Source organism: Lynx rufus, unplaced genomic scaffold (genome assembly GCF_022079265.1).
Source record: "Lynx rufus isolate CCGP_SWC_20201006 ecotype Redwood Valley unplaced genomic scaffold, mLynRuf1.p SCAF_8, whole genome shotgun sequence".
NCBI lineage: Eukaryota > Metazoa > Chordata > Mammalia > Carnivora > Felidae > Lynx > Lynx rufus.
This window is the reverse complement of record NW_025814896.1, coordinates 24,535,581-24,547,670: the sequence shown is the minus strand read 5'-3', so window position 1 is coordinate 24,547,670 and position 12,090 is coordinate 24,535,581. Positions and strand designations below refer to the sequence as shown.

Below are 12,090 nucleotides of genomic sequence, written 5' to 3'. Positions count from 1 at the left end.
TTTGGTAACTGGATCTTTCAGCTGGACCACTGTAGGCTAGCACCAGCTCTGCCAGCAGGCTGTTCCCTAACACCACAATTGTGTGTCTGTATGACTCATCCTGATCCCAAGCACCACAGAGTCCCAGCGTCTGGGGCCTATACTTGGGGCAGGGCCGACATACCTCGTCTCCTCCCCACTGGCCAGGACAGGAAAACAAAAAGGTGAATGTGTGAGCAGGCATGTTAGCACTGGCAACTAATGTTTAAACTGAATTCTTAACCACATTACAAGTCTGAGTACCTTCACCCTAGACTCACAGACTTCTCAGTCTCCACTCATGGGTCCAAAGGACTAGGCTGGAGATGCTCTTGGCTGAATGTAATGACTCACAGCTGTCATGACCCAAACAGATACCCTGAGCATGAATATTCTCTGCCACAGTTGCTGGCCACTGGGGGCAGGGGGCTGTGGGGGGGCGGGGGTGGTAGCAGAGGGCAGCTCACATTCTGTGCAGAGTCTTCAGTCAAGCTGAACTGTAAACTATTCGCCCAGACAGCCAGCAACAGCATCTATTAGATCATCTAGGTTTCTGGGAACCCCATCCTTAATTTCTCTGCGTCAACCCCGGAGGGCATAAAATAGCTTATTTCAAGCTTTGAAAAGTATGTTCATTCCAATGACCCTGAATGACTCTACCAAGCCTGAAGCTTTGATCACGGAATTATGTAGGAAACCCCCCCTGCATGATTCTTACTAATGGTAACTGCAGTGCTATTTATATACATTATTTCTCAAACTTAAAACACCCCTGGAAGATATTCTCCCCATTTTACAGATTAAAAACCGAGTGACTCAGAAAGGTTAGATGAATTTCCTAAAAAGAGAGAGCTGGTAATGGGAAAGCCAGGATCCAGATTCAAGTCTTTCTGGTTCCAGACTGTGTTCAGCAATATGGGATGAAATATTTTTTTAAAATTTTTTTTGAATGTTTATTTTTGAGAGAGAGAGAGAGAGAGAGAGCGAGCATGAGCAGGGGAGGGGCAGAGAGAGAGGGAGACACAGAATCCAAACCACGCTCCAGGCTCTGAGCTGTCAGCACAGAGCCCGACGTGGGGCTCGAACTCACAAGCCTTGAGAACATGACCTGAACCAAAGTCGGACGGATGCTCAACCAACTGAGCCACACAGGCACCCCGGGATGAAAGATTATTAAGGGCAAGAGACAGCTAAGAAAAAAATGACTCTACTTCTGAGGAAAGAGGATCAATGTCCCCAAGACCCACACTGTCACAAACTGGGGCATGTCCACATGTTTGGTGGCCTCATGATTTGTCACTGGCCACTCTGCTGGGGGGCGGGGGCACCAGACTGACTCTGAGCCTGCTGGACTGGGTGATTCTTATCTGTGCAATGAGGATGTCATAGGCAGAAAACGCCACTTACTCCTCCCAGTCAGGCAGGACTGGTCACTGCCTCACAGGCCACCACCTGCAAGAGCAGTGTGCCTTGCCCGCCCACTCTGCTGTTTACCTTAGCTCAGAGGCCCAGTCTTACAGGTAGGTTTCCTTCTGGCAGCTGGTCAGTTTCACTTCCTGGTTGACACCCAGGCATCCCCAAACAATAACAAAGATTTCCTTCCTCTGAAGCCTGTCCTTCCCAAGTTCACTCTTGATACCTGGCTGTGCACTCACTGCAGGCAAGGAAAATTCCATAGCTCCCTTCCCATTTTAGATTAGAGAATCGAGTATTGGGCACTGACACTGCCTGTTTATTACAGGACTTAAAAACTCATCCAAAAACATGTGCTGAGTTGTGTGGGTCAGGTCTGATCCTGGGTGCTGGGGACACAGAGGTGAGTGAATCATAAGTCTGCCCCCAGGGAGCCCACAAACACTGAAGAGAACCCATGCAGAGGGCTAAAAGCCCAACTGAGGAAAATACTGGCAGCCTCGGAAGCATAACTAGGTCACTGTATGCCATCTTCTGAGGGGGGACATGGTTAGAGCTGCAGGGGTCTTCAGAGCAGACAGATGTCCAGTGTTCTATAAACATTTAGGTGCAATGCTGGGAAATGGTTCAAAGACCAAGGTCTAGTGTTCCACTGTCCAATGCAGTAGTACCAGCCATGTGTGACTTTTTAAATTTAACTACATTTCAGTTAAAAATTCAGTTTCTCTACAAGCTCCTGGCTGGCTCAGTCATTAGAGCTTGAAACTCTTGATCTCAGAGCTGTGAGTTTGAGCTCTACACACTGAGATTATTTAAAAAATAATAATAAAATAAAATCTTCAGGGGCACCTGGGTAGCTCAGTTCGTTAAGCGTCTGACTTTGGCTCAGGTCATGATCTCATGGTTCGTGAGTTTGAGCCCCACGTCAGGCTCTGTGCTGACACCTCAGAGCCTGGAGCATTCTTCAGATTCTGTGTCTCCCTCTCTCTCTGCCCCTCCCTTGCTCACACTTGCTCTCTCTCTCCCCCTCTCTCAAAAATGAACATTAATTTTTTTTAAATAAAGTCTTCAAAAAAAATTCAGTTTCTTAGTCATACTAGTGGCTATCCTATTGTACTGTGCAGATATAGAACATTTCCATCACCACAGAAAATCCTACTGGATAGCACTAGCTACAGGCTCACAGCAAGCCCTTCCACTTACCTGTCATATAATCTTGAACAAGTGGCTCTACCTTTCTGTACCTCAGTTTTTTAATCTGAAAAATGGTGTTATTTTTCCCTCCAAGACTGGTGTGAAGATAAAATGACCTAATGCATGTAACACTCCTAAAACCACAGTGGCCAGGTAGGTACTAAGTGACCAAAATATGGTAGTTATTTTTATTACCATCACTAGTCTGTAGTGCCCAGCAGGCGGACACTGCCTCGTGTCATTCCCTCTCTCCCGGTGCTGCCAGCACACCAGATGCCAGGCAAATGCCTATCAATCTCTTTTTCCGTGTCTGTCTTATCCAGGGACCAGGCTGACACAAATCTGCCACCACAGGGTTAGAGGTGGGAGTACTCACATCTGTAGAGATGGTTCCACACAGGGAAGAAGGCCATGTAGAGGGCCACGTCCCCCACTGTTGGGTAGGACTTGAAGATGGAGATGATGGCAATCTGAATGAACATGAAGAAGACAGGGTGCTCCCTGGGGTGGGGTGGGGCAGGCAGAGAGGGAGAGATCAGTCAGGGACCAGGCACACCCAAGACTCCTGACCCCATCCCTCAAACCCCAAAATACTCTCAAGTGGACTTCAGGTAGGGGCTGGCTCTGCTACCCAGAAGACATGGGATCAGACCAAGCAGCAAAGCAGAAAACTGCAGGGACCCAGAGTTGCCCAGAGGTGGTGAGGAGGGCCCAGCAAACACTAGAGCAACAGCCCATTGCCCCCCACACCCCAGTTCTGAGCCTTCCCCGGCAAGAGTCACTGAGGAAGAAAACAAATGAAGTCAGCTTCATTACTGGGCTTTCATAGCTGCTGTCAGAGTAATCAGGCGGCCTCCCTTGCCAGAGGCCCCTCTGACACCCAGACCCCAGGGCAGGAAGTGCCTCCTTGCTGATGCTCTTTTTCTCTGACAGTAAGGCCAGTGGAGTCTACACACACTTAGCTATGATGAGCTCCTTTCCAGAAAGAGAAGTGAGAGCTGCAGGCAGCTTTTCAGCGCTTTTGGGCTGGAACTGGAGTTTTGTTACCTTAAACAACAATAACAGCTAGCACTTCCTAAACCCTCATGCTGTGACAAGTTCCGTCCTAGGCCCTCTCCTTGTGCTGTCACATGGGATCCTCACTATACCTCCCCTACTCCTTGAGGTAGGCAATATCATCACCCATACTTTGCAGATGAGGAAAGAGGTTCAGATAAGGTAGGTGAGTTAGTAAGCGGTGGAACTGTTTATCTCCAGAACTCCTGAGCAGCACCAAGACTGTTCTCCTGAGTGCCTAGCGTGATCACAGCTCTGGTCAGGAAGGGTGGGGACAGAGCTCAATCTCCAGTGTTCCTCCGAGGGCTGACCAAGTGCTACAAGGAAGCCAACAGAGAGGCCAGATCTACACCCTCCCCAGCTGTACCTAAACAACATGCATGTGGCCTACTTCTGCACACTACCTGGATGCCCAGCTCATAAAGGCTTTCTTCAGAGATTAATGGCAGTTATGTCTTGCAGGTCAAAGGTCAGGGTGACTCAATGGGTGTAAGTCTGAGATGTGGAGACAAACATGTACACGCCCCAAACACTCCAGCAGTTTTACACAACAAATGCTTCAGACTCAGCCTGGCAAGTTTCAGTGCTATAGGCTCCCGAAGGGTCCAGCTAGCCCAGTGAGCATCTTCCTAAAAACAATCCAAATCACTGGCTGTGGGCTTTTTAGGTAGCTGGTAAGAGCTGCATGAAGAGCTTAATGGCCTATGAAAAGGCCAGTGAAAATCCAGTGACAAGAAACATGGAGACTAGAATCCCCTGCAATACTGTCTGGGGAGAGTTGGTCAGAAGGGCCCTGTTCCCACAAAGCTAGCACTGGAAGCAAACACTGCAGGGGCTGGAGAGTCAGTGGAGCTTCAGATCCAGCCACAGGAAGGCAGCAGTGGAGAAAGTCACTTCATATAGTCTGTCCCCACAACCCTGAGGCCCTGGCCTGGGGTGGGTGGAGGTGGGGGGGGGTGTCACGTGACAGTGCTGCTGTAGTCTACCCAGAAGCACCTGTGGCCTTTCACATGCAGACAATGAAAGGTGCTACAGAGTGAGGAAAGGTGTTCCAGGCTCCCAGCTTCTCTCAGCCCAGTGGCTAGGCCTGACCAGATCAAGGGCAGAGACTGGGTGTGACAGATAGCTGGAGAGCTTGGCTGGGCAAGGCTGCCAGAGTTCCAGAGACTGCCAGGCCAAGGAAAGTTTTCTGTCAGATGCCAGGCCAAGGCTCTGTCATGGGAAGGAGGCATGAGCTCTGAGCTTTTACAGAATGTGAACCATGTGCATTGGTACACTGGCCATGAAGACTGGCAGGAAGGTTAGAACAGAGAACTCAGGCTCTTGAAATTTAAACCAAACTCTCTTCTAGGTTCCCTGGACTATCAATGCATATCTGTATGCTTCAGTGCCTCTTTTCCCTGCTCTGGTAATAGAACATTTTCCAGGGACTACTACAAGTGATCTCTCTCAGGAGTTTGGCATGGTGCCAGGGGATGAGTATAGATGTTGGAGACAAACTTTGGTCTGAATCTCAGCTCCACTACTTACTAGCTGTGTGACTCTGGGAAAATCACTCCACTTCTCTGAATGTCCATTTCCTCAACTATTAAATGGGCGTAATGATAATAAAATGATGCCTACTTCCAAGAGATGCCAGAAGGGTTAGGTATAAATACATTTCAGAAAACCTAAAAAGGGCTGGGATGGAGCCAGGCTCAATACATGTTAGTTTTCTTATGCTGCAGAAGAGACAAGTCTTAAAGGAAATTGATCAGAAGATTAAACAGAGCTGCAGGTGGCCAACCTCCCAACTAACACATCCTGAGTATCCATTGTCACTGGGCTAGATGCACTTTTTCTAAAGACCCTTTATTAACTCCAAACCCTTCCTCTATCCAAAATAGCAAGTGGGTTCAGTAGCACTGTGGGCTCAAAGTGAAGCTAGGGGAAATATCAGGGTGCTCCCTGCAGCCTGCACTCATGTGTGACTCAATTGCTGGCTATGGCTACTGGCACCTGAGGCCATTAAAGGTAGGGTTCCCTGGAGAAAGATGGCATAAACCTGAGAGAGGATACTCCTAGTTTGAAAGGTGCCTGTAAGACTACAAATGGCTCTGCAGACAAAGAAACAGCAGGTCCAACCACTTACTTTAGCTTTATGGCTAAGGGAATGGTGTAGAAGAAGACGTTGATCTGAAACACACATACAAAGAAGAGGCTGAAGTGCTCAAACATCTCCGCGAAGAAGTACCAAAAAAGACCGATGTTTGGAGTGAGATCTGGAACAGAAAGTCTGGAATGAAGAAAACAAAGAGGGAGAAAAAAAGAGAGCCAAATTTTAAATGGTCTGCCTTGACCTGGTTTTCTCCTAAAGAATTTGGTCACTACTGGGCAGCCAAAGATGACTTTGTCCCCACAGTTATCAGGATGTGAGGGGCCCTACAGGCACCCTGGATATAGGTAATTAATAAAAACAAGAGGCAGAGAAACAGAGAATGATAACCCATAACAAATATCAACTAAACCAAATTCTGGCATGCATCAAAGATCTGAAATGAGGCAGGATTTGGGCTAGAAGTCAAAAGACCAGCCCCTCTTTTACCGCCTAAAATATATATGTTTAAATTTAGGAGATACCCAGGATATACAAGAGTGGAATGGGTTTTAAACAGACAGCATCTATTTGGGGCATTCCAAAGACTTGCCCAGAGGAGCGAGCTCAAAGATCCTGCTGCTCCCCATTCTTGCTCCACATCCTGACAACAGGAGCCACAGACTGAGTGCCTGACACTGCAGTGACTTCTGGAGTCTTGAGGAAGCACTGGCAGGTTCCAGCTAGGATCCTGGATCTCATTTGAGAAATAAGGGTTTCACTGGAAAACTTTTTGTCTAGTTCTATTAGATAAAGATTGGTTGCAAATCTGGCTCTTCTAAAAATTTACATTATATGTCTTATTTTCAAAAACACAGAATTGGAACTGATGTCAATTCACGATTTTAAAAGGGCAGTAAGTAGAGCATGAAGAAGGAAGAAATAGGCAATGGCTCATGGTCAGAGTGCACTGACCAAGGCCTCCACCCAGAGCAATTCTTTGCCTCCTGCTGTGACTACATTTCCTTTTCTGTGAAATGAGGTAAAGAACACAATCCTGTGGGCCAGCAAAAACCAGGAAAAGCTTTTCACCAGCATTACAAACTCTTACTTAAAGCTCAGCATGAAGAGCTACAAGTTATGCATAGCCAGGATTTAACACAAATTAGCAGTCCAGAATTCCAAAGGGGAGTCTGCCCCTCCAGATCCCCTCCCCACCCTGACAGATTTAACTATCACCTCAATGGGCTGTGAGGTCCCTGAGGCTTGAGCAGCGACCTTCCTGTCCTCCTCAGCATACCACACAGAGAGTACTGGGAAACGTCTGCAGAATTCATACTCCATTTTTATTTTCTCTGAAAGTTTGACATGTGGGAGGTGGCTTTATTTTAAAACTGTCAGAGACCCTCTTGCAGTAGAGGAATGTATCCATTCCTGTTTAGGACTGAGCCAAACCCTTCCAGGCAGAGGCTGGTAGTTGCTTCAGATGTTCCTAGAGAGTGCTCTTTAATCTCACAGGATCAAAGGTACGCACTAGACCTGTGGTTCTCAAAGTCTGCTCTTCCCTGGACCAGCAGCATCAGCATCACCTGAAAACTTGTTAGAAATGTAAATTCTTGGTTCCTATCCCAAATATACTTAATCAAAACCTCTAGGGGTGGGGCCCAGAAATCTGGGTGTTAATAAGCCCTGCAGGTGTTTCTGGTGCACACTGAAGTTTAAGGACCCCTGTATCTTGATGCTCCCTGTGGTTGCGCACCCTCTGATTCCACCTGGAGTTGTGAAAAACAAATTAGCTTCCAGAGTTTTCTAATGAAGTCATTACTTACATGAAGCCATATACTGCAGGGATGAAGTCCCAGGAGCTGAGAAGGAAGAAGGAGAGGCAAATGATTACCACTAGGCTTCCCACGTACATCATGGCATACTCCCAAGAGAAGATCCAGAAAGCTTTGCTCTTCACTTTCACAGGTATATACTGCCGCTAGGAAAGAGGGCAAAATGGTACATTTAGGGATGTCAAGGACAGAAAGAAGTTATCAGCTTAAACTTCAAGATCCCTTCTGCAAAGCACAGGACACAGAAAAATGGAAAATCAAAGGACTGAAAAGGATTTCCTTGTGTTAAACCCTAACCAAAAGAAAACAAGTTTAATTATACTATTACCAGATAAAATAAACTTTGATGTAAAAAGTATTACAGAAATTAAGATGTTTCATAATGATAAAAGGTGCAATTCATCAGAAAGATGTAACAGCTTTAAACCTGTATGTACCTAATAACACAGTCTCAAATATATAAAACAAACATGGACAGGGCTACAAAGGAAAAACGGACATAACCATCATCAGTAGATAACTGATAGATCACAGAGACAACAATCAGGAACCAAGTAGGAAATATGAATAACACATTTTCTTTTTAAAGGTTTAAAAAAGTTTATTTATTTATTGGGCTGGGGGGGGGGAGGGAAGGTGCAGAGAGAAAGAGAATCCCAAGTAGGCTTCACTGCAGCACTGAGCCTGACACAGGGCTCAATCCCACAAACCATGAGATCATGACCTGAGCCAATTCAAGGGTTGGACACTTAACCAACTGAGCCACCCAGGTGCCCCTGAAGAGCACAGTTTTTTTTTTTTTAATTTTTTTTTTCAACTTTTATTTATTTTTGGGACAGAGAGAGACAGAGCATGAATGGGGGAGGGGCAGAGAGAGAGGGAGACACAGAATCAGAAACAGGCTCCAGGCTCTGAGCCATCAGCCCAGAGCCTGACGCGGGGCTCGAACTCACGGACCGCGAGATCATGACCTGGCTGAAGTCGGACGCTTAACCGACTGCGCCACCCAGGCGCCCCAAGAGCACACTTTTAATAAATTTGTAACTTCTTTGAGAATGAGTCAGGGGAAAAAAAAAAAAAGAAAGAAAAAAATCTGTATATCCAGATAGATACAGAAAATGTGGCAAAATGGTAACTGGGTAATCTAAATAAAAGGTACTTATTATACTAGTCTTTCAACTTATCTAAAGCATGAAAAAATTAGGGAAAAATTAATTCAAGAAGAAACAAAATTTGAATGGTCCTATAAGCATTTAAGAAACTGAATTAGGGGCGCCTGGGTGGCGCAGTCGGTTAAGCGTCCGACTTCAGCCAGGTCACGATCTCGCGGTCCGTGAGTTCCAGCCCCGCGTCAGGCTCTGGGCTGATGGCTCAGAGCCTGGAGCCTGTTTCTGATTCTGTGTCTCCCTCTCTCTCTGCCCCTCCCCCGTTCATGCTCTGTCTCTCTCTGTCCCAAAAATAAATAAACGTTGAAAAAAATTAAAAAAAAAAAAAAAAAAAAAAGAAACTGAATTAGTAATGAAAAATTTTCCCATAAAGAGTAGGCCCTAAGCAAAATAAGTCAGGCAGAGAAAGACAAATACCATATGATTTTACTCATATGTGGAATTTAAGAAACAAAACAGATGAACACAGGGAAAGGGAAGGAAAAATAAAACAAGGTAAAAACAGAGGGAGGCAAACCATGAGAGACCCTCAACTACAGAGAACAAACTGAGGGTTGCTGGAGGGAAACTGGGTGAGGTGATGGGCTAAATGGGTGATGGGCATTAAAGAGGGCACTTGTGATGAACACTGGGTGTTATATGTAAGTGATGAATCACTAAATTCTACTCCTGAAACCAATACTGCACTATATGATAATTAACTTGAATTTAAATAAAAACTTGGAAGGAAAAAAAAAGAAAAAAAAGAGCAGGCCCAGCAAGTTTTACAAGAAAGTTCTACCAACATTCAAGGTGATTCTAATCTTACATTAATTCTTTCACAGCAAATATCATAAACTTGATACCAAAACCATTTACCAACACGAATACAAAAATACTAAATGAAGTATTACCTAATATATTCAGCAATATATGATAAAATTGGGTTATAACTAGGTTGGACATATTCAAAAATCAAGGTTAATGCAACGTAAGAAAAGCTATTCATATATGTATCACAAACAGTTTAAAAGTAAATCATATTACTCAGCCATCAAAACGAATGAAGTCTTGCCATATGCAATGACGTGAATGGATCTAGAGTGTATTATGCTAAGCAAAATAAGTGAGTCAGAGAAAGACAAATACCATATGATTTCACTCATGTGTGGAATTTAAGATGAACATAGGGGAAGGAAGAAAAAAGAGGCGGGAGGCAAACCATAAGAGACTCCTTTTTTTTTTTTAATGTTTATTTATTTTTGAGAGAGAGAGACAGAGCATGAGCGAGGGAGAGGAAGAGAGAGGAGACAGAATCTGAAGCAGGCTCCAGATGTCAGCACAGAGCCCGATATGAGGCTCCAACTCACGAGCCATGAGATCATGACCTGAGCCAAAGTTGGATGCTTAAATGAGCCACCGAGGCGCCCCAAGAGACTCTTAACTACAGAGAACAAACTAAGGGTTGCTGGAGGAGAGGTGGGTGGGGGATAGGCTAAATGGATGATGGGTATTAAGGAGGGTACTTGTTGTGATGAGCACTGGTGTTTCATGTATGTGATGAATCACTAAATTCTACTCCTGAAATCAATATTATACTATATGTTAACTAACTAGATTTAAATAAAAATTTGAAACATAAAAAATTCATTAATTCAATGCAATAATGCAATTCCAGTAAAAATGCCAACAAGCTATTTTATGGAATTATACAAGATTAAAGTTTATATGGAAATATAAACATGCAAGGAATGAAGTACTAATACATGCCACAACAGAGATGAACCTTGAAAACATCATGCTAAGTGAAATAAATCAGTCACAAAAGACCACATATTGTATGATTCTATTTATATGAAATGTCCAGGACAGCATATAAAGGCAAAAAGCGGAATACTGGTTGCTTAGAGCTAGAGGGGAAAGGGGAACTGGGGAAAAACAGAGAGTGACTTAATGGGCATAGGGTTTCTTTCTGGGTTATAAAAATGTTGTAGAATTGATTGTAGTAATGGCTGCACAACTCCGTGAATACACTAAAAATCATTGAATTGTATACTTTAAATAGGTCAATTGTTTGCTATGTAAACTATATCTTGATAAACAATAAAAGCTGTTAAAAGAAAAACACCATAAATAAGTCAAAAGACAAATGAAAAACTAGAAGAAAATATTTGTAGACAAAGGGTTAATAATACTTCTAATATATAAAGGATTCTTCATAATGGAGAGAAAATAGATCAAAATGCAACAGAAAAATGAGCAGAAAAAATGAATAGACAATCCACAAATATGAAAAAATGTTCAAACTCACTCATATTTTAAAAAATGCAAATTAAAACAACACTGAGATACCATTTCTCAGAATCAGACTGGCAAAGATTTTTTAATGTGACAACACATTCTATTAGCAAGGCTGTGGAAAAATAGGCAATGTCATACATTCTTATGTCATACATAAGAATAAAAAATTATACAATCCTTATGGAGGGAAATTTAAAAAGACCTAAAAAAAAAAACAAAAAACTACATATATATTTACCTTTGGATCCAGTAATTCTATTTCTAGAAATCTACCTTGAAGATATCCCTCCAACAACACGAAAATACATATATGCAAGGTTACTCATTAAAGCATTAACTATGATAGCAAAACACTGGAAACAATCTAAATTCCCATACAAAGGGGAAAAGTTGAAGAAACTATGGTACGTCCATACAATGAAGTCCTATGCTGCTGTAAAAAAGAAGATCTCTATGTATCAATATACAGTGACTTCCAGGAAGTAATAGTAAAAAAAGCAAAGCACAAAAGAGTACCTAGAGTATGCTATCCTTCATATGCGAAAGAAGGAAATACACATGTGTCTGCTCATTTGTGCAAAAGAAATACAAGAAGGATAAACCAGAAACTAAAACCAGTTACTTGGGGTGACAGAGGAAGAAGGAAAAAGAAAAGAACAAGATAGCAGGGATGAGGGCAGGGTAATACTTCTCTGAATATGTTTTTTGTATAGCTGATTCTTAGAACCACAGCAATATTTCTTAGTCTCTTCACATACCCCCCCAAAAACCAAAAAACTAAAATCGACCAAGGTGTAGGGGAAATCCAAAATTAATACAAGCAGTAATAAATGAGCCTAACTATATGTCAAATTAATAAGATACCTACATTGAAGGGTTACATGGGAGAAGAAAACTAACCTGAGTGACTTTGAGAAGTAGTAACCTGACAGAATTCTGTAATGCTAAAGACAAAAAGAACTACACATATGTGTTATAATCAAGTCAGTAGATATATTTTTTTTTAATTTTTTTTTTCAACGTTTATTTATTTTTGGGACAGAGAGAGACA

At 43.3% G+C, this 12,090-nt stretch overlaps 1 protein-coding gene across 2 annotated transcripts in view; it reads right to left on the bottom strand.

The window, feature by feature from the left end:
- The window catches only part of PIGU (phosphatidylinositol glycan anchor biosynthesis class U), an 83,751-nt gene that overhangs the window by 18,436 nt on the left and 53,225 nt on the right, over window positions 1-12,090 (bottom strand). For both annotated transcript variants that reach the window (XM_047069119.1, XM_047069120.1), the window contains exons 8-10: window positions 7,585-7,739; window positions 5,813-5,956; window positions 3,002-3,126 (exon numbers count right to left, since the gene is read on the bottom strand). In XM_047069119.1, the coding sequence (XP_046925075.1) occupies window positions 3,002-3,126; window positions 5,813-5,956; window positions 7,585-7,739 (424 nt within the window). The remainder of the gene's footprint in view (window positions 1-3,001; window positions 3,127-5,812; window positions 5,957-7,584; window positions 7,740-12,090) is intronic.